Raw genomic sequence first — 23,507 nt, 5'->3', positions numbered from 1 at the left:
ATGACACCTTTTTATTCCATGCTCTTTTGGGTTCAAAAGGTTTAATATCTTGGTCAGAAATCCTCTACACCAAATGACTTAGACTCTCGAACTCTTGAGAGGCATACTTGTCTCTGATATGTGGCAGCAATCCCTGGAAAGCTAAATCGGCTAGCTGCCGATCGTCCAGAACCAGACTATAGCACTTATTCTTAACCTCTCGCAACCTCTGCACAAAGCTTTCAACCGATTCATCATTGCATTGCTTCAGCCTGACTAAATTGGTGATCTTCTTCTCATGAACTCCAGAAAAGAAGTATTTATGAAATTGTTTCTCTAGATCGGCCCAAGTGATTACTGAATTAGGAGGTAATGAAATAAACCAAGTAAAGGCCGATCTAGACAAAGATGATGAGAATAAGCGAACCCTTAACTCATCTCTATTGGCAGCTTCTCCACACTAGATGATGAACCTATTAACATGCTCCATAGTAGATGTATCATCCTGCCCAGAAAACTTAGTGAAATCTGGTACCTTGTACCGATTTGGAAGTGGAATTAAATCATACGCAGGAGGATACGGTGTCCGATAAGAGTAAGTGTTGACTTTGGGTTTTATCCCAAATTGGTCTCTCATCACTTCAGCTATCTTATCGGCCCAATAAGCATCGGCATCTTGCCGATGAGGTGGTTGTGGATCTGGCACCTGCTGATAAGCTTCCACGTGTCTCTGAGGTGCACAATCTCCATGGAACATTGGATTAATCATTGCCTGCTGACCACCAAGCTGCTGACCAAGATTCATTGGCTGGTTGATCAACCCTTGATTCTGAAACCCTGGTTGGACTGGTCCTTGTTGAAATCCTGCAGCCTAATGATTCTAAGGCATCTGTGGAAAAACAAACTGCCCTGTCCATCCACTGTTAACATTCATCGGTGGAGGTCCTGCCGATGACTGGTAATTGGGCATCATCATTGAGTTGACATACCCTGGCTGTGTCTTAAACCTTTGCTGCGTCGGCATTGGATCTGCTGATGCATTAGGCATCTGGAACGTCGGTGCTTGAGAATTCCCAGTGTAAGGTCTTGCAGTAGTAGTTGTAGAATACTGGGGATTCTGAGTCATCGGTGAGCTTGGAGGTGCCGATGCCATAGGAGCCTTGCCTGTCATGTCAGCCACTTGAGATGTTCCAGGACCTTTTGCCATCAATTCTGGGGGCATACCATAGCCCCACCAGTTGGGAAGAACAGTCCCTGACATCGCCGATGCCAATAGATCTGTGGCAAGCTTGATTTTCCCATCTGATGTTGATGGATTGGTCGTCATCGATGTAGATTGCGCATTAGTCATCCCTAATGTGCTTGGAGGGGAATTAACTTCTGCACCCGCAACGGCCGTAGTAGCCGATGGAGCCGTGACTACTGACGACCCTGGCTGATGATAGACAGAACCCACATAAGATGGTGGTACTTGTCCTTCTTTGAAAGTTCTAGCCACAGCATTGAAAACCATGTTGGACAGTACACCAGATTGATTGATCAAGGCACGGTTAATAGCACTGTCAACCATGTCTTGAAGTTTACCAGGATTGGCCTCAAAAGTAACTTGCCGAGGCATCGGCAATGCTTCCTTCTGGATCACCTCGCCACTCCGGTTGATACTGAAGGATTTCAAGCATAGCTGCTTGTAGTCCTCCATGGCTTTTGTCATAGCCTGCTTATGCTCATCTCTGAGATTGGCTTCCGTCACAGGGATAACGTTCTCCAAGTCGAAATCGGTGTTCGACATGTTGATCTTGATCTTGAATCTCTGTCCCACTAGGCGTGCCAACAGATGAGTTGATGCAAAAGCTAATCTGCAAACACAAAGGGCTAATACCCGATTCAAACGTTAAGGCGTGCCAGCCGATTTGACCTTACAATCGACAAAGGTGGTAACTTGAACACTTTGGTCCCGACAACAGTGATGCGCCCGGATGTCACGGCCAAGAGGTGCTCACGCGGAACTCGAGAACACGCCAAGTTTGACTCGACGAATTCCTAAGAACTTGTAGAAAAAGGAAAATATGACGAAGTCGCCGAAAAAGTAGATGCTAGAATATGTGTAAAAACTTGTGTTTGATTGATTGATAGATGTCTCATTACATTGCCACGGGGTCTATATTTATACCCTGCTCAAAAGAACTACAACTAGACACGACTAGAACTCGAATTCCAAATTAAACGAAATCCGTATACAAAACGAATCCTAGTAACTAAGGAAAACATTAAACTATCCTCCGTAACCAATCGGTACACTGCCACGAGTCAATCGGCAACCTCCGCGCTTTTCTTCAGAGTCATCGGCAGACTGCCTGTTACAGCCATCGGCAAACACCGGCACTGGTCATCGGCACGAACACATCACCACTTCTGGACTTAGTCATATTTAGTTGTTTCCCCATCGGCACCAATCTTCATCGGCAACTCCCCTGTAGACTAGTCACCATTGCCCCATCTGCCGATCTACACTTCATTAACTCCAGGTGCGTATCCAAAGATACGTGTCCAAAAATGGTGTCAACATATTCCAACCTCATTGGGGCCGGTTTGAGCATCAGGCACGACAACCACATCTTCCACTCCCACATCACAATCGGGTAATGGGGGAGCAGAGGGTGCCGGATTGTTCGGTTCTGGCGAGAACCCACCAAGGGGTGGTTGGCAATTAGGAGGAGAATACACAATATGGGATGGTTCCTTGGACAACTTGCGCACAACCAAATCCAAACATTGAAACTCACTCTTCATGACAGTTTTGACATATTTGTCCCATTGAACCTCAGATACAATTGGGACCGACCGCCTAAAAATGATCCCTGACCGGCCATGATGAAGTACCCCCTCAATCAATGTGTCATCTTCAATTGAATTGCATTTAAGCTCGTCACGAGCACTACCCATCAACTCAGAAAACAAAGGTCGATCATCAAACATCAAAGGAATCCTTTGCATTCCAACAAAACAAACATTCCCAAACTGATCTTCCTCCACACTTCCTCCATGGTATAGGGTTACTACGTTGTCCATCTAATTGGTATGCACAACACAAAAGTTCCTAGGGATATAAGTAATACAAGTACAACTATATTATTATTACCTTTCTAAAATACTACCTATGTCTGTAAATAAGAATCAAACTATCTATATATCTACCTAAATATGAATCTAACTAACTATGTATCTATTTAACTAATTATGTATCTTACTATATAACTAAATTTACTAACTAGATTGGGACTACATTGTCACCAAACTATATAAATAAGTTAAATAACTACGCTATATTACATGTAATATCTAACTAAATTACATCACTAATAAAAACTAATTATATGAATTATCCAATATACGAAATTGCCACCGGAAGAGAAGAGGGAGGCTCACCACAGCCGTCGGTGGAGGAGGCGCGGTGGAGGGCGTCGGTGGAGGAGGCGTGGCTCGGCCCGGCCACGAGACCGGGGGCGGTGGAGGAGGCGCTGCCCACCACCACGGCCGGCCACAAGACCGGGGGCGGGCTGCGCGGCTCGCCTGGAGGAGCAGCCGCGGGTCCGATTGAGGGAGCAGCGCGTGGGCCCGGGGCACGCGCGGCGCGAGCGGCAGCGACTCGCCTGGCGAGCAGGGAGCAGAGAGAAGCAGCGCGGCGAGCAGGGAGGAGGAGGCGTCGGCGAGTAGGGAGCAGGGAGGAGCAGCGTGAGCGGCAGACAGAGGGCTGGGACATTTTGGATTACAGAGGTCGACGCCGTGATCTGTGGCGCCGAGCTCGACGCCATGGTCCACGGCGTCGAGTGTTTTTTTTGGCCACGTAGACAGCCACACAGTTGCCACGCTGGGCTCGGCCAGGAAGCTTGACGCCGTGATCCATGGCGTCGAGACGTGTAACCTCGACGCCATGCTTCACGACGTCGACCCCCTGGGTCCAAATCTGGATTTAAGTCATCCACGGGTGTAAATGTGAACTTTCTTAAAAAAAGGATCAAATTGTAAAAAAATTGGGTCGCGACGGGGCGCGGCGGTCCTCCTCCAGCGCCGCTGTCGCAACAAGTCACGGCCGGCCGCCTCCTGCCGCTGGTGCCGCGGCGGGGTGAGGGCCGGCGCCTCCCCCGGCCGGTGGCATGGCTCTTCTTCTGATTCGGCGGCGCGGCCTCGAAATGGGATCCACGGAAGGTCGGGAGAAGTAGCGAGACTCCTTTTTTTTCTGCTGACGCCGTAACGAGCAACGCGGATGGGCTGGACACAGGTTCTGTGCTTGGACAGGCTGAGCCCAGGCGGGACCCAAATGCAAGTTATTAAAATAATTAATTTCTTTAATTTGGTGCTTTGAGATTCGTGCAAATTTTGAAAAAAAAAAAGAGTACCGGAGCAGTTGCCAACAGATAATTATCTTTTCAAAATAAACAAATCTCTTAATTTTCCACACATGATCAATACTTTATTGCACTACATTTATTGCATTGGAATCTATTGATATATGGTAGTCCAATTAAGGTCAACAAAAATAGCTACCTCATTTTTATTTGCACGACTGCACAAGTACCATGCAACAGGTTATATAACCTATTGCAACCATGTTTGCTAGTAATATAAAGATGCACAGCTCACCTGCATAAGAAAAAAAAAAGGAAAATTTTGACCCCTTATATTTTATAAGACGAAGGTAGTATTGTGCAACAGGTAAACAAATTTTATAATGAGCACGGTAAAAAAATTCACCAACTATATAAACTTCACTTTGATTTATTAATGAGTTCCATATTGCTGTTCTGGTACATAATTCATTTATTGCCAATGGGGAAAGTCAAAGAAGCAGCTACATCGGCAAAAATATTGGGCCGAGAGCAAATGATCAGATTCAAGGCACACTTAAAGTCAAATGGTGTCCACTCCGGTAGGTCATATCTTGGCTAACCAGTGTTCTGCATCCCAGCAGCAATGCCCTTCATGGTCAGGATGAGGGTGTCCTCCAGCCCCGGAGCATACTCACTGGTCGGGTTCAGCTTGACGAGCTCTGCAGCAGGCTTGTTCCAGTCCATGATTTCCTTGGACAGGTGGGGCCGCAGTGTGACATGGTAATCTGGGTCACGGATGCGCTTCATCGTGTAGGCTTGGCAGACATTCAGTGTGGTGATGTACGCATCACGGAGGCGGAGACGCTGCTTCAGGTATAAATCCCCTTCAAGAAGATCCTTGTGTCCAGCAACCTGAAATTTTAAGTAGCCAGCCGTATCAGTTTACGACAGTACAGGATTCTTATAACTGTACCCTGTTGTTCTGTTAATTGGACAAGGATTCAGTCTTATGAATTGGACATGGATACAGTGTTTTTTTAGTTGGCACACTAACCTGAAGGAGAAGACGTTTGGTCTCTTCATAATTTGCCCTCAGCTTCTCCCCAAGAGGCCAGAGCTCTGAAGAAACAAGGAGTTTATCGTACAAGGCAGCGATGCCTGGGTCACCCTTGGCGAACACCATCTCAACTAGATCAATTGTCACCCTGAAGAATGGCCACTCATTGTACATCTCCTGAAGCATGTGGAGGTTCCTAATGTCCTTTTCCAGGATGTGCTTAAAGGCAGCCCCAAAACCCAGCCAGACAGGGAGGTGGAAGCGTGTCTGTGTCCATGCAAAGATCCATGGAATGGCACGTAGAGACTCAATCCCACCACTTGGTTTTCTCTTGGATGGTCTGCTCCCTATGTTCATCCTTCCATACTCCATTTCAGGTGTTGCCTGTTAACATTATCATTATAAAGAAAATTAACTTTATGCTAAAGGTAGCGTCCACCAAAAAAATCCACTCTTTTTTGCTCAGTGCCTTGAGTGTATTGTATGTTTAACCTTCATGTATTTAAGGTTGGAGAAAATATAATATAATAGATAGTAGTAACATGAAAATCCTCCATGCGAACATTTGCACACTAAATCATCAGAACATAAAAATCTACATTTAACAATCTGATGAAGATGAAATGAAGTACTCACAAGGCGGAAATACTCCACAAAGCGTGGTTCTTGGAAGACAATGGACCGATATTCCTTTGTTGCCACTACAGCCATCTCATCAAGCAGAGCACGCCATTCAGGTTTTGGGGAAATTGGTGGATGCATGCCATGCTCAAGAGTAGCAGCCGTGAAACGCTGCAGTGTCCTGAAACACAGGTGCTCCTCACCAAAGGACTGTTCAATGACTTCCCCCTGAACAGTGACCCTGAGGGATCCATGGATTGTATCCGGTGGCTGAGACAAAATGGCAAGATGAGTGGGGCCTCCACCTCTTCCAACAGTACCACCTCGCCCATGGAACATCGTCAATTTCACCCCAAATTTCTTAGCGACTTTGATAAGCTCCTCCTGAGCCTTGTACAGCTGCCAAGCTGCTGAGAGGCGACCAGCATCCTTACCTGAGTCTGAGTAGCCAATCATGACCTCCTGTTTGCCATTAATCCTTTCTCTATACCAATCCACTGAGAAGAGTCTGGCCAGTGCAGCTGGGGCACCTTCAAGATCAGCCAACTTCTCAAATAGTGGGACAACTCTAAGTGGTGTCTTCACATGACATTCACGCTGGAGAAGCTCAACAGCAAGAACATCAGATGGAGCTGTTGCCATAGAAATAATGTATGCTCCAAAGTTGTCCGCAGGAAGTTCAGCTATCACACGGAATGTGTCTAGGACATCAGCAATCTCATCAGTAGTGGGAAGGTCTGGACCAAACAATGGACGCTTCCCATTGAGTTCAGACAAGAGCCACTCCTGACGGCGTTCCTCAGACCACTCACGGTATGAACCTATTCCTAAGTAGGTGGTAATAGCATCAAGGACATCAGTGTGCCTATCAGATTCCTGCCTTATGTCAAGCCTCACAAGGCACAGTCCAAAGGTAGAAACTTGGCGCAAGAAATCAAGAAGGCTTCCATCAGCAATTACACGGTCACCACAAGCACAGAGAGACCTGTAGCATAGCTCCAAAGGCTCTAAGAACTGCAAGAGAACAGCTTTTCAGATCAATGATCAATCCAAAGAAAAAAATCACTATTCAACTGGTGCAGTTCAAAGATTCTTTGATCAATAGTTGACCTGCTCAACGTTTGTGACAGTAGATTCTTCGGGAATGTCAGAATATCCACTGGATAACAACTGGCGTGCCCGCTCACGTGTATTGTAAAGCTTGTCTCTCAAATCGCCAAGTATAACCCGATATGGCTCACTCGGAGGAACCTTTTTCCAGAACTCTGTTACAGAAGAAACAATGGTTAATAGGAACAGCCAAGTAGCCATCTACCATCTGATATTCTGAAAAAAATCCAAATGCCAAACAGTGTTATTTGCTAATCCAAGGTACCTATATAGTGCTTTGCATCTTTCTTTGATGAGCGATGTAACTCATCTGCTTGTGCCCGAAGCTCATCATTGCATCGCCACATAGACAACTGAAAAAATTGCACAAATTTTGTCACTTCATAGTGCCAATTAGTTCATATAAGTATAACAAAGAAAATGAAGTAATCAGTCATTTGTACCTCGAACATGAGATTCTCAATCTGTGAGCAATACAAATTTGCAGCCATCATTCTGGCAAGCAAACAGACATCCCTTGTAACCTCTGGTGTCACTCTTGGATTTCCTAAATTGGTTAAAGGAATTAGGATGCAAATAACATATTAATGAGATTGCAGAAACATTATTAAGCTGACTCTTGTTTACCATCACGATCTCCTCCCATCCAAGAAGAGAACTGAATGAGAGGGGCATTATACGGCACACGCTCATCAATTCCAATGTTCTTCAAGGCAGTATCCACGCGGCGTAAAAACTTTGGAACACCTTTCCATATTGTTTCATGGAAGTAACTCATACCAGCCCGCATTTCATCTTGTGGAGTAGGCTGTGTTCTTCTGATCTCATCAGTTCTGAAGGCTGCCTGGATCTGAAAATAATGAATTTAAGTTAATACTTGGATTATTAATGTACCAACTTTGGTGGTGTACAAGAACAGAATAAATGACAACATTAACGCTGTATATGCTGATAAGATCAGCAAATGCTTCGCGGTTTGCACAAATCAGAGCTGAAGAAATTTATCACGTAGGCAATGAGCTGCCTTAGAGAAAACGAAAGTCTAATGCTCATGGTATAGATTCAATGTGTTACCTCCCTCTGGAGAGCCTCATCAAGCTCCTGTTTGTCATCTGGTGTGATGTCCTTAGAGCACAGTTGAACTAAACAATTCCTTATCCTAGATTTATATTTTCAGTCATGCTAGTTAGAGAGCAGAAGTATTTCTGTATTTGTGTTAGATTTCAAGGCATCGTTTTGCTGACTCACCGTGAGTGCTTCTGTAGCAGTGATCTCCTTACTGACTGTGTTGGATGTGCAGTCAAAACCAGGTCAACAGTCTGACTCTTCAGAGCATCAAAAACTTCAGCTGGTGACTTCTTAAGGTCAACTACAAGCCGCTTAAAAGTTTCCTCAATATCAGATTCAGTCAGTGCTGAGTTCTCATCAGCAAAGTCCCCCTTCTTGAGCTTGATTCTCCTCCGATAAGCAATCTGGACTTCCTCAGCCAAGTTGGCCAAGTTAAGCATATGTGAGAATGCTTTCGCAGTTACAATCGAATCACCAGGATCCAAGCTGGTCAACATGTTGCCAAGTTCATCAAGCTTTTCTGAGTCATGCTTCCTTTCATACTCAGCAGCTATCTCATAGCACTCTTGTACCTACAGTGCAGGGTGAAACAGTCATATTAACATACCATGGTAAAAACAACAAACAGATTAACTGATTAAGGTCCGACTATCTGACTAATCACAACAAGGCACATGAGAATTGTCCTTTTCCTATGCATACACATGGGTTGCAGCCAACCCAATCAATTCTTTTTCTGAAAATAGTAGCTCAGCAAGAGGCCAAGAGTTAATTCAAATCAACTCCATATCAGTTATCAGTCCTGGACAATTGGCTACCATAGTTATTCCCTTTCTCTACGTGGGGGAAACCGAGGTGTTTTACAATTTTTTTCTCTCCCCTTGATATGCAGGAGAACAGTGTAAGGCCTGTTTAAGCAAGTCAAAATTTTGTTTATCATTCCAGTTACCAAAAAAAATAAACTAAAATTTGATTTGCACAATCAAACAGTCAAATCCAATGAACACAATCCTGCAAGACAATACTCCAAGAGTAATTTATATCAGGAAGTGGCAGGCGCGCCTAGAATATGTCTTAAGTACCTGCACGTTTGCGCTTTAGCTGGGGAGACCTATTCTCTAAAAAAAGCTGTATCAGGAAGTAAAGTCAACATCCCAACTCCATTTAGTGCCCTCATTAGATGCTCCAAGCACTAAGAATAACATAGTATTCTGGAAAAAGAAAGTTACTTGTAAAGATTAACATCCAGGAGAGGAATCAGAGAAATCATCCAAAGCCCTGTTGTTCTCTAAGTAAGCTCCAACTTCCAGCTCAAATTACTAATCCAGTCTATCAAGCTTGGCCCATATTGCCCAAAGCGTCCAGTTTAGAAAATAACAAGATGGCGCATAAAACAATGCAAATAGCCTGATCCGGAATATCAACTGACCATATAAGGCGGATCCAGGATAGAAGGAAAGGATAGAGGAGGCATTTCATGTTACCAGCTCACGGAGATCCTCGCCGTGGAGGTCCTGGAGGATGTCGAGGAAGCGGTCGAGGAGGAGGGCGTCGTACTCCACCAGCTTGTCGTCCTCCGACAGCTTCGCCGGCGCCAGCATCCGCAGCTGCGCGTCGATCGACGCCATCTTCTCCAACTTCCCGGCCATCCCACACAGCCCCCCAGAAACCACCAGTCGCTCGATTCAACACACAAACTTCACTAAAAACGCAGGTTCGAACCAAGAAAGAATACAGAGCAGAGCTGCGATTCAAGATTCTCTTTATTCTTTTTTATTTTATTATATTCATCTTGCTGCAAGTATTATTTGACTTTCTGATGAAAGAAGAAATAACAGTCGACGGATCTAATGCTGGAGATCGGTGGGGATGGATGCAATGTGACTGATGAAAGGGATCGGATCGTGGGGGGTGGGAAGGGGAGAACCGAGCAAGGGAGCAGCGCAGCGAGATTGTTGGAAAGGAGTAGTGGGCCTTAGTGGACCATTGGTGGAAGCTGACTACCGAAGCTACATTTGGAGGAGTATTTATAGACGAAAATCATTGCATTTCGGTGATTAGAGCATCTTTAGGAGTTTAATTTAATATAGTTTAGAGCAATTCCAAGAGAACTATCCATGTTATGTATCTATTTGTTAGAGTAACTGGGCCAGACCCATTCTAATAATTCAATAAAATCTCAAAGGTACACAATTAGTGTTAGGTGCAAAAGTGATTAGTACCAAATGGACTAATCACTAGCAAGGCAATCAACTTAAATAGTGAACCTTGGGATGCTCCAATAGACAAGTTGAGGAGAAGAACCGGGAAGCCACACGCGCGCGCCACCGCCGCCGAGCCGCCCGCCCCCGCGCGCGCGTCGCGACGGGGCGTGGGCTGGACCTAGCCGCCGCAGTCCAACGGCCCTAAGGGGAAACCCTAGCCGCCGCCAGCTGCTCAACCGCCAACTCCCAACCACTTTGTCCAGGTTCATCCCCGGACAGGGTAACGGGTGGGTGCCGACAGGGGCGCGACTATATAAAGGCCTCTGTCTGCACACTAGGGTTTCATCCCTTTTGGGTCCATCTCCCTTCTCCAGCCTGCTGCTGTGATGGCTGTCGGTACCAGAAGTACCTCTGCTGCCGGGAATGACGCCACCAACGACAACACCGCAGGAGGCGGTAGCGACGTCAACATGACTGGTGGCTCACTTTCCGCGAGTACCGAAAGTGCCACGCTAGGGTATAATGCTAATACTCTCTATGCGCTTTATTTTGTTACTGTAGTTCTATTACTTCGCATAAAATGTTTTGCTGGAAGTAGTAGCAGTGCAATTATTAAGCTGTCGCTTGTATAATACTTGTGTTAGTATATTGGTTATCGTTTTTATGGAATAATGCATGGTGTAAAATGACTAAATATCCAACAATCCAAAAACTTAATAGGTCATTTTCATCTGCTGGCTTTGCTGCATCCATAAGGCCACCACCTTTAAAGGATGGTGGATCCAACTATAAGAGATGGCGATCCTGTTGCACGTTATGGCTTACCGCTATGCGCTGTGAGCATGCTGTCAGGGGAAGGCGCACGGAACTGCCTCTTTCTCCTAAGGAAGAGAGCAAGTTCTGTGAGGCGGATAACCTGCTCAAGCTGTCGCTCATTAGCATGATAGATGAGGGTATGGTACCACTGTACATGGACATGCCTACGGGCAAGGACATGTGGGATGCACTGCATGCCAAGTTCGGAGTTCCTGACGCTGGCAGTGAGCTGTACCTCATGGAGCAGTTCTATGACTACAAGATGGTCGATGACCGTTCAGTGGTAAAACAAGCTCATGAGATACAGATGCTAGCCAAGAAGCTTGAGAACAACAAGTGTGCGCTTCGCGACAAGTTTGTGGCCGACGGTATTATCGCTAAGTTGCCACCTACTTGGAGGGACTTTGCTACCTCTCTCAAGCACAGGAGGCAAGAGTTCAGTGTGACTGATCTAGTTGCTTCTCTCAGTGTTGAGGAGAATGCGAGGACAAAGGACACACGTGGCAAGAAAGTGCAGACCGAGGGAGGCACTAGTGCCAATTTGGTGCAGAGGAGGGACCCTCAGGCCTTCCGCAACAGGAAAAACAAGAAGAACAAGAATCCCAACGTGAGGCCACAACCTCAAGCTTTCAAGAAGAAGGCAAACAAAGAGAAGAAAGGTGGCTGCTGCTTTGTGTGCGGTAGCACTGATCACTGGGCAAAAGAGTGCCCGGACCGCAAGGATAAGCAGCAAAAGAAGACAGCCAACATAGTTGTTAGCGAGGCTGGAGGATCTGGGTATGGTAATTATATACCAACAACTCTTTCAGTTTGTCACTCTCCCGATTGGTGGGTTGAAACAGGGGCTAATATACATGTATGCGCTGACCGCTCTCTATTCTCTTTGTACCAGGAAGGACGAGGTGCCTCCTTGCTGATGGGAAACGGAACGCATGCGGCTGTTCATGGTGTTGGTACGGTCAATCTGAAGTTTACTTCGGGGAAGACCGTGCAGCTGAAGAACGTGCAGCATGTCCCTTCCATAAAGAAGAATCTCGTCAGCGGGTCCCTAATGTGTAGGGATGGTTTCAAACTTTCTTTTGAGTCCAATAAGTGTGTTGTATCGAGATATGGAACATTTGTTGGTAAGGGCTATGAGAGCGGAGGCTTGTTCCGCTTTTCTTTGATGGATTCTTGTAATATCGTGAACCATGTGAGACATGATGATGATTGTAATATTTGGCATTTTCGACTTTGCCATATTAATATTGGATGTATGACGCGCTTAGCTAAAATGAGTTTAATTCCTAAATTCGATTGGGTCCAAGGTTCTAAGTGCCATGCTTGTGTGCAAGCAAAGCAACCTCGCAAACCTCACAAAGTTGTAAAAGAGGCGAGGAACACGGCACCACTAGACCTCATTCATTCTGACTTATGCGAAATGAATGGCGTGTTGACCAAAGGGGGCAAGAAATATTTCATGACACTCATCAATGATAGTACTAGATTTTGCTATGTGTACCTCTTAAAAACAAAAGATGAAGCATTGTACTACTTCAAAATCTATAAGCCGAAGTTGAAAATCAACTTGAAAAGAAAATCAAACGGTTGCGGTCCGATCGCGGGGGTGAATACTTTTCAAAGGAATTCGATTCATTCTGCGAGGAACATGAGATTATTCATGAGAGGACGCCTCCTTTCTCCCCCCAATCCAACGGATTGCCGAAAGAAAGAATCGCACGCTAACTGACTTGGTCAACGCCATGTTAGACACTGCGGGACTTTCCAAGGAATGGTGGGGTGAGGCTATATTGACTGCAAGTCATGTCCTGAATAGAGTTCCTACAAAGAGTAAAGAGAAAACACCATTCGAGGAATGGAAAAAGAAGAGACTAACTCTCTCATACCTGCGAACTTGGGGTTGCTTGGCCAAAGTGAATGTGCCATTCAACAAGAAGCGCAAACTCGGACCAAAGACTATAGATTGTGTCTTTCTCGGATACGCAATAAACAGCGTAGGCTATAGATTTTTAGTTGTGAAATCTAGAGTCCCCGACATGAGGGTCGGCGGAATATTTGAATCCAGAGATGCAACATTCTTCGAGAATGAATTTCCTATGAGAGGAAATGTACCAAGCACATCTAGTGAGGGAGCTCCTGATGCTCCTGATACTTTTGTGCCAGTGGAGTACACTGAACAACTCACTACTGAAAGTCCTGAGGAGGAAAATGACGGAGTCGCTCGAAAGAGTAAGAGACCGAGGATTGCAAAATCCTTTGGTGATGACTTTGCCATATATCTCGTGGACGACACTCCAACAACTATTAAAGAAGCATTTTCCTCTCCTGACGCTGACTATTGGAAGGAAGCGATACGGAGTGAGATGGATTCAATTATGTCCAATGGTACTTGGGAAGTGGTTGATCGTCCGAATGGTTGCAAACCTATAGGATGTAAGTGGGTGTTCAAGAAAAAGCTTAGGCCTGATGGAACAATAGAAAAGTACAAGGCTAGGCTTGTGGCCAAGGGTTACACCCAAAAGGAAGGCGAGGATTTCTTTAACACCTACTCACCTATGGCCCGTTTGACTACAATTCGAGTACTACTTGCCTTGGCAGCCTCTCATGATCTTCTCGTTCATCAGATGGACGTGAAGACTGCTTTCCTAAATGGAGAGTTAGAAGAGGAGATCTACATGGATCAGCCTGATGGGTTCGTAGTAGAAGGTCAAAGGGGCAAGGTGTGTAAATTATTGAAGTCTTTGTATGGCCTAAAACAAGCTCCTAAACAATGGCACGAAAAGTTTGATAAGACCATGACGTCAGCAGGCTTTGTTGTCAATGAGGCCGACAAATGTGTCTACTACCGTTTTGGTGGAGGAGAAGGAGTAATCCTGTGCCTATATGTGGATGACATCCTAATATTTGGCACGAACCTCAATGTGATTGAGGAAGTTAAAAACTTTCTGTCCAAGAACTTTGACATGAAAGACTTGGGAGTGGCTGATGTGATTTTAAACATCAAGCTACAAAAGGGAGAAAATGGTGTGGTTACTCTTATGCAGTCCCACTATGTTGAAAAGATTCTAAGTCGCTTTGGCTACAGTGACTGTAAACCCGTGTCCACTCCCTATGATCCAAGTCTAATCCTGAGAAAGAACAAAAGGATCATGAGAGACCAATTGAGGTACTCCCAAATAATTGGCTCACTAATGTACCTAGCTAGTGCAACAAGACCTGACATCTCGTACGCTGTGAGCAAGCTGAGCCAGTTTGTATCAAACCCGGGAGATGATCATTGGCGTGCTCTTGAGAGAGTAATGCGGTATCTAAAGGCAACCGCAAGCTATGGCATACACTATACCGGGTACCCAAAGGTACTGGAGGGTTTCAGTGATGCAAATTGGATATCTGATGCTGATGAGTTAAAAGCCACCACTGGGTATGTGTTTACCCTTGCGGGTGGTGCTGTTTTCTAGAAGTCTTGCAAGCAGACCATCATCACGAGGTCAACTATGGAAGCAGAACTTGCAGCACTAGACACTGCCACTGTTGAAGCCGAATGGCTTCGAGAACTCCTGATGGATTTGCCGGTAGTTGAAAAACCTATGCCCGCCATCTCCATGAACTGTGATAATCAAACTGTGATAATCAAAGTGAACAGTTCTAAGGATAACTTGAAGACCACAAGGCACGTAAAGCGGCGCTTAAAGTCTGTCAGAAAGTTGAGAAACTCCGAAGTGATACCGCTAGACTATGTCCACACGTCTAAAAATCTGGCAGATCAATTCACCAAGGGGCTGTCACGTAATGTGATAGACAATGCATCGGTTGAGATGGGACTGAGAACCACTTAAGTTTGCTATAGTGGTAACCTGCTCTATGTGATCGGAGATCCCATGAATTAGAGTGGTGAAACAAGCTATGAGTAGACTGAGGGAAAAGACCCTTGACTAAGGTCCCAATCTTTGAGATGTGCATTTCTTTTCCAAGCTGTAAGGAAGGATGGCATATGCCTTAATGTGATGCGAGTGGCACATTTGAGCAGGGATGTTGACCTACAGGACATCCTAGAAGGAACACACCTATGTGAGTTAGACTGCTGGTCCCAGTCTATGAGATTTGGGTGATCTCTAGATACTCACGAGAAGGCACGGAGTTTGACTTATATGCTCCACCCGAGGAGGTGCTCTAGGCAGCCTTGTATCGGTAAAGAATTTGAGTGAACCTCATTTCACACAAAACTGTCAATTCAAGGCTTAGTCCATTGATCAGTTGTGAATGAGTGTAAGCTCCTTTTCTAGATGGAAGTTCAACTTAACAGTCTCCATCGAAACACCGGTATATCAAACAAGCTCAAAACTAAAGGCATTAACTGTGTACCTTTGACGTTTGGTGGGGATTGTTAGAGTAATTGGGCCAGGCCCATTCTAATAATTCAATAAAACCTCAAAGGCACACAATTAGTGTTAGGTGCAAAAGTGATTAGTACCAAATGGACTAATCACTAGCAAGGCAATCAACATAAATAGTGAGCCTTGGGATGCTCCAATAGACAAGTTGAGGAGAAGAACCGGGAAGCCACACGCGCGCGCCGCCGCCGCCGCCGAGCCGAGCCGCGCCGGGGCAGGGCGTGGCGTGGCGTGGCGTGGCGTGGCCGGCCCGGGCTAGGCTAGGCTAGGTTTTGCCACTCAGCCCAACCGAGAGAAAACCCTAGCCGCCGCCAGCTGCTCAACCGTCAACTCCCAACCACTTTGTCCAGGTTCATCCCCTCGGACAGGGTAACGGGTGGGAGCCGACAGGGGCGCGACTATATAAAGGCCCCTGTCTGCACACTAGGGTTTCATCCCTTTTGGGTCCATCTCCCTTCTCCAGCCGTCACCTTCACTTGAGCTCGAGCTGCTGTGCTGCATCTCCGACCAGAGCCTCTGCAAGTACAGAGGACTCTGGTAGCAGGCCTCCGGAACTTCTCCCGTCAAGCGTACTCTGCTCGGGGTAGGCGGGAAATTAAGTTTTTGGGGAGCACCTTCCGGTGCGACTGCTTCCTGTTGTCCCAACGTGACTGCTACTGCTTCACCTTCGTCAACTGCTGCTGTGATGGCTGTCGATACCAGAAGGACCCCTGCTGCCGGGAATGACGCCACCAATGACAACACCGCAGGAGGCGGTAGCGACGTCAACATGACTGGTGGCTCACTTTCCGCGGGTACCGGAAGTGTCACGCTAGGGTATAATGCTAATACTCTCTATGCGCTTTATTTTGTTACTGTAGTTCTATTACTTCGCATAAAATGTTTTGCTGGAAGTAGTAGCAGTAGCAATTATGAAGCTGTCGTTTGTATAATACTTGTGTTAGTATATTGGTTATCGTTTTTATGGAATAATGCATGGTGTAAAATGACTAAATATCCAACACTATTTGGGGAGAGAAAGAGAGTCCAACAGGTATTGTGTTTGGTTTGCTAAAATAGCAAGTCATCTATCCCGAAGTTCTCGTATGGTAAATATAGCTTGCATGTCCCGCTAGCCATATGATTTGCCATATAGAAAGACTGTTGGAGATTTTTGTTTTTTTACATGATTTTCTATTTTAGAGGTTGGCTAAATCTTGAATTTAGCCATCCATTTTTATCAACTCTCTTGGAGTTGCTCTTACGTGGTAGACTAATAGATAAGTCTAGCAAGTGAATAGAAGAAACAACAACCCTAAATTTTATCCTTCTCTAACAATCTTCTATAATAGCTTCCTAAATAATTTTGCGAAACTCGACTATTTCTAACCATTCAAATATTTTTTTAATAGTTTCTTTGTCACTCACTTTTTTCTCATCTTGAACTCTTTATTTTTTAATTTACTCGAGAAGAGCTTTTTTACTAAATTGTCAAAGGGTACTTTTTTTGCTGAAAAATCAAAATAGAGAGTTGTTTTATAAAACTCAAAGATGTTCTTATATATCACTAAAACGATAAAGAAAGGTGATTGCAAATGGAACTACTATTGTTCCTCATACTCACTGACGGTGGAGTCTAATACAGCATCTTTCCTTTGCTATGTCATCTCCAAAATCTGTATTCATTGTTCAAAAAAATAATAATCAACAATTCAACACTAGATGACAATACCTATCTCTAGAGATGAAAATGGTACGGATATTTTCCGACCGTATTCGAAATCGAATTCGTTTAGAGAAGTTCAGATCTGTCTGTATCGAGTCCGAATATTCAATATCCGATACCGTATCCGAATACTTAAATCGTATATTTATGATGTCGACATCCAATCGTATCTTATCCGACATGATTGACATTATCCGTATTCGAATCCGAATCCGACCAGAAATATGAAAACAAATATGATATCAGTGATATCCGTCCATATCCGATCCGTTTTCATCCCTAGGCTATCTCTATGCTTTATTTGGCATTAAAATGCATCCACATTATTTAAATATGGTTAAATTTTCTAAGTAATTTTGTTTTGCTTTATTTAAGCATTACTACAATCCATCAACATTTATAACTGTGGTTAAAAATAATTTTTCTTTGAGAAATTATTTTTAACCACAGTTATATATGTGGATGAATTATAATGCTTCTGTAATGTATATTAGCAAAACAAAACTATTTACAAATTTTAACCACATTTACATGTGGATGAATTTTAATGTCAAACAAAAGCATTGAAAATAGGCAGTGTCATATAGGAAACAAATTTATTTTCTAAACATAAGATAAGCAGTGTCATTAGGGTAATACTCCGTACTTAGCATGACACTTAACAACATGAGCCTCCAAAAGTGGCGGTAGAGATATACAGGGAAACAAATTCGGACACAGTATCATACAAGAAATGCTGAAATTTGCATGGCAACAAGCCAACAAAAGAATAAGTGAGTTTCAAGGGCCATATAGGAAAATTTCTCGTGTTTAGAAAGAATGCATCACGCATCTAAGAGCAACTCCAACAGATATGCTATCCATGTTATCTAGACTATTTTTAGATTTTTAAAGCAAAAATTAAAGTCATTAGGTGTGATATCTGGTTTGCTAAAATAGCAAGTTTGTTATCCCTAAACTTTCGCTTGTCATATATAGCATACGTACCCAATAGCTATCTTATACAAAAGTTGTTGTAGAACTCTATGTTTTGAGTGAGTTTTTCTTATTTTACACAATGGCTAAATCTTCTAGTTTAGAATATAATTTTACCTAATCTCTTGGAGATTCTCTAAGACAAGTAGTGCATTATGCTCCCAGCATGGGTCCATGCAATTTATTTCCTCAAAAGACAAACACATACGGATATGATTGAGCAATTTAGAATACCTTATAATTTGAAATAATTTTTAACCTTATATTTTATATTTCAGGATGGAGGAGATACTCTTTAATCTAGTAATGATCGCAATCAGTTCTCTTTTAATGAAATGCTCTGAAAAGAAGTAATGGATATTCCCTAAGCATCTGCTAAAACGGTAATAAGTTTCTTTTAATTAAAATAAAACATACTTGAAGCCTGAAGGTAAGGATTCCGTGTGTATGGCCCTGTTGGGTTCCCATTGCTCAATTTTAATCAACTAAACTTTAACTATTTTAGTAGCTAAATTTTCAAACACATTGACTTAAAAAAGCTAAAATAGTTTAGTTCATTAATCACGTAAGAATAGTTAAAATAATTTTTAGTTTTAGCAAGGAAAACCAAAGAGGGCCATGGAACTATTCGTAACAAATACCAACCAGCAGTTGCTAAAGCAAAAAGGCATGCAAAAAGAGCCCAAACCACAAGATGCAAGAGGAGATAACACGGGCAATTATGATCGTCTAGAATGTTCTACAGTTGATCATGTGGCAGCAGGGCGTAGCCAAAAACTTAAATTTCTCTTCAACACAACCGGACATGCACAATAGTGGCCATTTGCCAGTGGACACTAGAAAAAATTAGATTGCTCAAAGAGATTCTGTTTCTTGTCAAATTTGCTGATTCTACATGATGAGAACTGTAGTGTAAAAATATTATTTAGTATTTTTAGTATCTTACTAATATATTAACTAATTAACCATGGTTATCTTTGTCTATTTATGAAGAGGGGTAAAATGGTCATTTCAGTGCAAAACAATATTTTTACACTATAGTTCTCATCATGTAGAGTGTAAAAAAAATTATAGTATAATTTTCTAGCACTTATATGATTTTATATCTATTTTATAATAGGGAAAATTGGCTACCGGACATGCAAAGTGGTGACCATTGCTGGAAGACACTTTTTCATGTAACATTCACCACCAAAACAGTTGCCATTTGTAAACCATAAGGCCAACGGCTATAAAATTTTAACAGCAACAAGATACGATAGTTATTTACAAATCATCTAATACTCACTTCCATAGAAAATCTCGTCAAGGACACGAAATCATGTCCACCAGCAAATCATGGCTGTTAAGGTTGCTGGTGGACATGATTTCATGTCCTTAACGAGATTTTCTATGGAAATGAGAATTAAATGATTTGTAGATAACTATCATATCTTGTTGCTGTTAAAATTTCATAGTCATTGGCCTTATGGTTTACAAATGGCAACTGTTTTGGTGGTGAGTGTTACATGAAAAAGTGTCTTCCAGCAAATGCGCGCCATTTTGCATGTCCGGTAGCCAAATGTCCCTTTATAATAATATTTGATTAGACGTAGTGTCCGCCAGCAAATTTGACAAGAAACGGAGTGTCTTTGAGCAATCTAATTTTTTCTAGTGTCCGCTGGCAAATGGACACCATTCTACATGTGCCAGAGCCAATTCTCTCTTTTACTTATCAATTCACGTGACATAGCGCATATGATGATGATTTCATTTAATTGTATAGGCATGACATGGCGTGCTTCGTGCACATTTTCGAAAAGGTTTGTCTTGCATATTCTAAAATAATAACTGGCATTAACTAAATCGAAAGCATCTGTTAGCCTTGCAAAAATACTTTTCTTCTCATGCAATTGAGTTGTGTTCTATTCAATCATATACTGATATACACCAAACTAGTAGAGGAAAAAATTCAGGTTCATGGCATACATACTTTCCCTCTCAAACAACTGAGTTGTTCTACTTTTTTCAATAATAAACGTGAAAATGACAAAAGAAAAAAAAATAAGGCTAATGGCGGCATATGCAGAATTTTGAAAAATACAAAGCCTGCTTCGGAGTATCGGAATGTAAAGACATGGAAACTTTATTTGGAATGCAATCACAAAATAAAACATTATCTCCTACAACTAAAAAGACTAAAAGATGGACACTGTTTTGGTGCGACATTTAACCCTATCGTTTTTCGTCCTGCCTCCTGCGACGCAAACCTCCCTCCAGCATCATAATCGTTTTCAGAGAAAAACTTGGACTCCTAACCAAGTACACAGTGCCATCAAGGCCTACACTGAGGCGGCTACCCCGACACTTCAACAACAGCAACATACTCTTCAAAATCCCACTCAACCCATAGGTAATGCAGTCCATATGATTCGAATTTCAAACCTCTCTGTGGCTATTCCAGCCTCTTTGACAGGGCCCAGATGCTATGTGGATGCATCTACTCTGCCGGATCAAGATCATCAATTCATTAGACCAGCAGGTATTGGAGTGTTTTTCATTGATGTGCAGGCACAACCGCCGACCAAAATATTTATCAAGGCGCGCATCGAACAAGTCTCCTCTGTCCTCATGGCGGAAGCTGCTGCATCAGCCGTAGCGGCGCAGCTTGTTCACCTTCTCCAGGCACACAACACCTGCATTTTTTCAGACTATCAGCAGCTGGTGCTCTTCCTTAATCAGGAAAACACCACTCACCCCCCGGATTGGACAATCAAGCCATACACTCAGGCCTACAAGAATTTTGCAGATATGGATGCGACATCTATTCGGAAAATTCCCAGGTCTACAAACTCGACGGCACACAGCCTTGCTACTCAGGCTCTTAGACTTTCAGCAACCCATCCTCAATGGACTTGCTCTTCAACTGCTCATCTCGAGCAGTGTTCTGTTTTGAGTGCTCTCCAGAGACTTTCTATTCTAGATGTACTCATCTCCACAGCGCTTTGCTGTTAATAATATAATAGCCGTTTGTGATAAAAAAAACTGAAATAGATAGTATTGAACTGCATATGCATCCCTTTCAATGACATCAGTAGGTTGTCGACCAGTCATTAGATTATTTTTCAATCACTTTATTGGTTGCACTATGTTACTTTGGACATTTTCTATTTTCCAAGACTAATACTGAGAGTTGTTTGCATCAGTATTCCATTTTCTATCTGCCCCTTTCAAAATCAGGATCAGTGCTACATGCTGATATTGTGCTTCTGTTTGTCGTATAAATTATTACTGGTAGTTTAGATGTTCCTGTGCCTATGACATGCATAAATGGTTCTTGTCGATTCAGCATAAATGAATTTCGCTGGTTTACAGTATATGTACGTTGTCGCTGCTTCTTCGGGAATCAACCACGAGCTTGGAGTGGGTGCTGCCGCCACCAGCGACTAGAGCCAAACAGGTATGCCATTTGATGCTTTATTTTAATCGGAACTGGTATACACGTATTATGCCAGCTAACTTTGATTGATCACTTTCAAAGATTATTAGTAGTGCATTTGCAATTGCCTTCAACTACCATTAGTAGATAGATCCATATGTCCTTTAACGCCTACAGTTTTACGTAAACTTTGGTTTGAATTGAAATAGCTCTCCCCACGTTGAATTTTCATACCACTGTCGCTATATAGGTTATTTGTGTCAGAGGTGGCAATTCTCAGTGGTAACAAATTAACAACCTCTTAACGGATTGTTGTCTAAGTTTTTTTGAAAGTTTTTTTTCACAAAAATGTAGTGTTACCCATACGACATAATAAAATTTACATATATATACTCAAATGTGTGATAGGATGACACGGGGATGCGGCAGAACTTATTTGTGGATTTACTAGCGCATGAAAGAAATAGATATCGAAGATTTCTTTCTGCCGATATTAAACATTATCTTAGTCGTATCACAAAAAGGTCTATAAAGTAGAATTTATGAGTCTATAACGTCGTGCTATCCATGACCGTGTTTGATATCACGAACTTTGTTTCTTTAAGTTAAATGTAACTTTATAGTTGGTATTTAAATTTTATTATAATATTATTATCTTATTGTGCAATCCGTATATTTTAAATAAAAAATATTAGCTATCCCGTAACAACGTACGGCCACGCTACCTAGTAGAATACAAAAGGCAAATTTTACTTAGGTTGTAGACATGTTCAATTATGTAATTTGCCGATGGACACCGCCAACTTTAAATATGTCCAGTACTTATAAAATCATAGTTGTTTGCCACTATGATCTTGACCATTAAAATATTCATTTTCACAGTTAGGTCTTGTTTAGTTCACCCTAAAAATCAAAAACTTTTTAAGATTCTCCGTTACATCGAATCTTGCGGTATATGCATAAAATATTAAATATAGTAAAAAAAAAATATTACACAGTTTACCTGTAAATCGCGAGATGAATCTTCTGAGTCTAGTTAATTTATAATTGGACAATATTTGCTATAAACAAACTACAGTGCTCCGAACCAAAAAAAATTTAGGAAACTAAACAAGACCTAAGAGAGAAAAAGAACGATAAATAGACCATATTATCCTGTGGTCTTCTTTGTCTAACTTTTTCCTGGGCTTCACACGCATCTGGGCGGTGAGCCCAGTGGCGCCAGAGGTGGATGTCGCCGGCGCACATGGCGGAGGCGGCTGTCGTGGCCGCTAGCCTTGGCATGGCTGGACCTGTTGCCAGAAGGCACCGAGGAGTAGTGGCGTCGTCCTCGAAGACCTTCCACCTCATCCTCGTCAGTGCCACCACTGCCGCCGCACGCAGCCTCATCACGCCATGCTCGCTGCTGTCACCAGTTCTTTCACCGGAGAACCCGTGCGCCGCATCATCCACCGCTGAGTCAACAGGGCTCTACGACCGCGGATCCCCGTTGCCTAGCCGTTCGTTGCAGAGGTGCGTCGCTCCATCGGCGTTTCCAAACAATGGTTGTGTTGGCCGACGCATCCATGGAGACGAAGAACTCCATGTTCATGGATGATAGAAGTCGGCATTGAGAAGAAATAAAAGACTTCGCTTTTGCTAAGAAATTTGAAGGACTACATATAATTCATATGGGACCGTTTAGTTTCCTATAGAATGCAAAATGCCAACTACTTTGAAACGATAAAATATAAAATATCAAAATTTTCAGGATTATGTTTAGTTCCATCTAAAAGACTTTTTTGGATTTTTGAAGCCAAAATTCAAAATGGAGAATGACAACCATTTTACTAATA

At 43.1% G+C, this 23,507-nt stretch overlaps 1 protein-coding gene across 1 annotated transcript; it reads right to left on the bottom strand.

Moving 5' to 3' along the window:
* LOC8069872 (phosphoenolpyruvate carboxylase 2-like) lies at positions 4,727–10,175 on the bottom strand. Its single transcript, XM_002444159.2, has 10 exons — positions 9,648–10,175; positions 8,344–8,735; positions 8,170–8,254; positions 7,723–7,945; positions 7,539–7,642; positions 7,361–7,448; positions 7,096–7,250; positions 6,001–6,999; positions 5,362–5,748; positions 4,727–5,219 (listed from the first exon to the last, which is right to left on the bottom strand). Exons 1-10 carry the CDS (start codon positions 9,810–9,812, stop codon positions 4,923–4,925), a joined length of 2,895 nt encoding a protein of 964 aa, XP_002444204.1. The 5' UTR covers positions 9,813–10,175; the 3' UTR covers positions 4,727–4,922.

This window comes from Sorghum bicolor, chromosome 7 (assembly GCF_000003195.3).
Source record: "Sorghum bicolor cultivar BTx623 chromosome 7, Sorghum_bicolor_NCBIv3, whole genome shotgun sequence".
Lineage (NCBI taxonomy): Eukaryota > Viridiplantae > Streptophyta > Magnoliopsida > Poales > Poaceae > Sorghum > Sorghum bicolor.
Note: the sequence above shows the minus strand (reverse complement) of the source record. Positions and strands in the feature narration are given on the sequence as shown.

Coding starts and splice junctions, on each gene's coding strand:
- LOC8069872 (XM_002444159.2), bottom strand. CDS start 9,812: ATGGCCGGGAAGTTGGAGAAGATGGCGTCGATCGACGCGCAGCTGCGG. Junction 8,736..9,647: donor GCGAGGATCTCCGTGAGCTG/GTAACATGAAAT, acceptor CCTGCACTGTAG/GTACAAGAGTGCTATGAGAT. Junction 5,749..6,000: donor TTGTGGAGTATTTCCGCCTT/GTGAGTACTTCA, acceptor TAATGTTAACAG/GCAACACCTGAAATGGAGTA.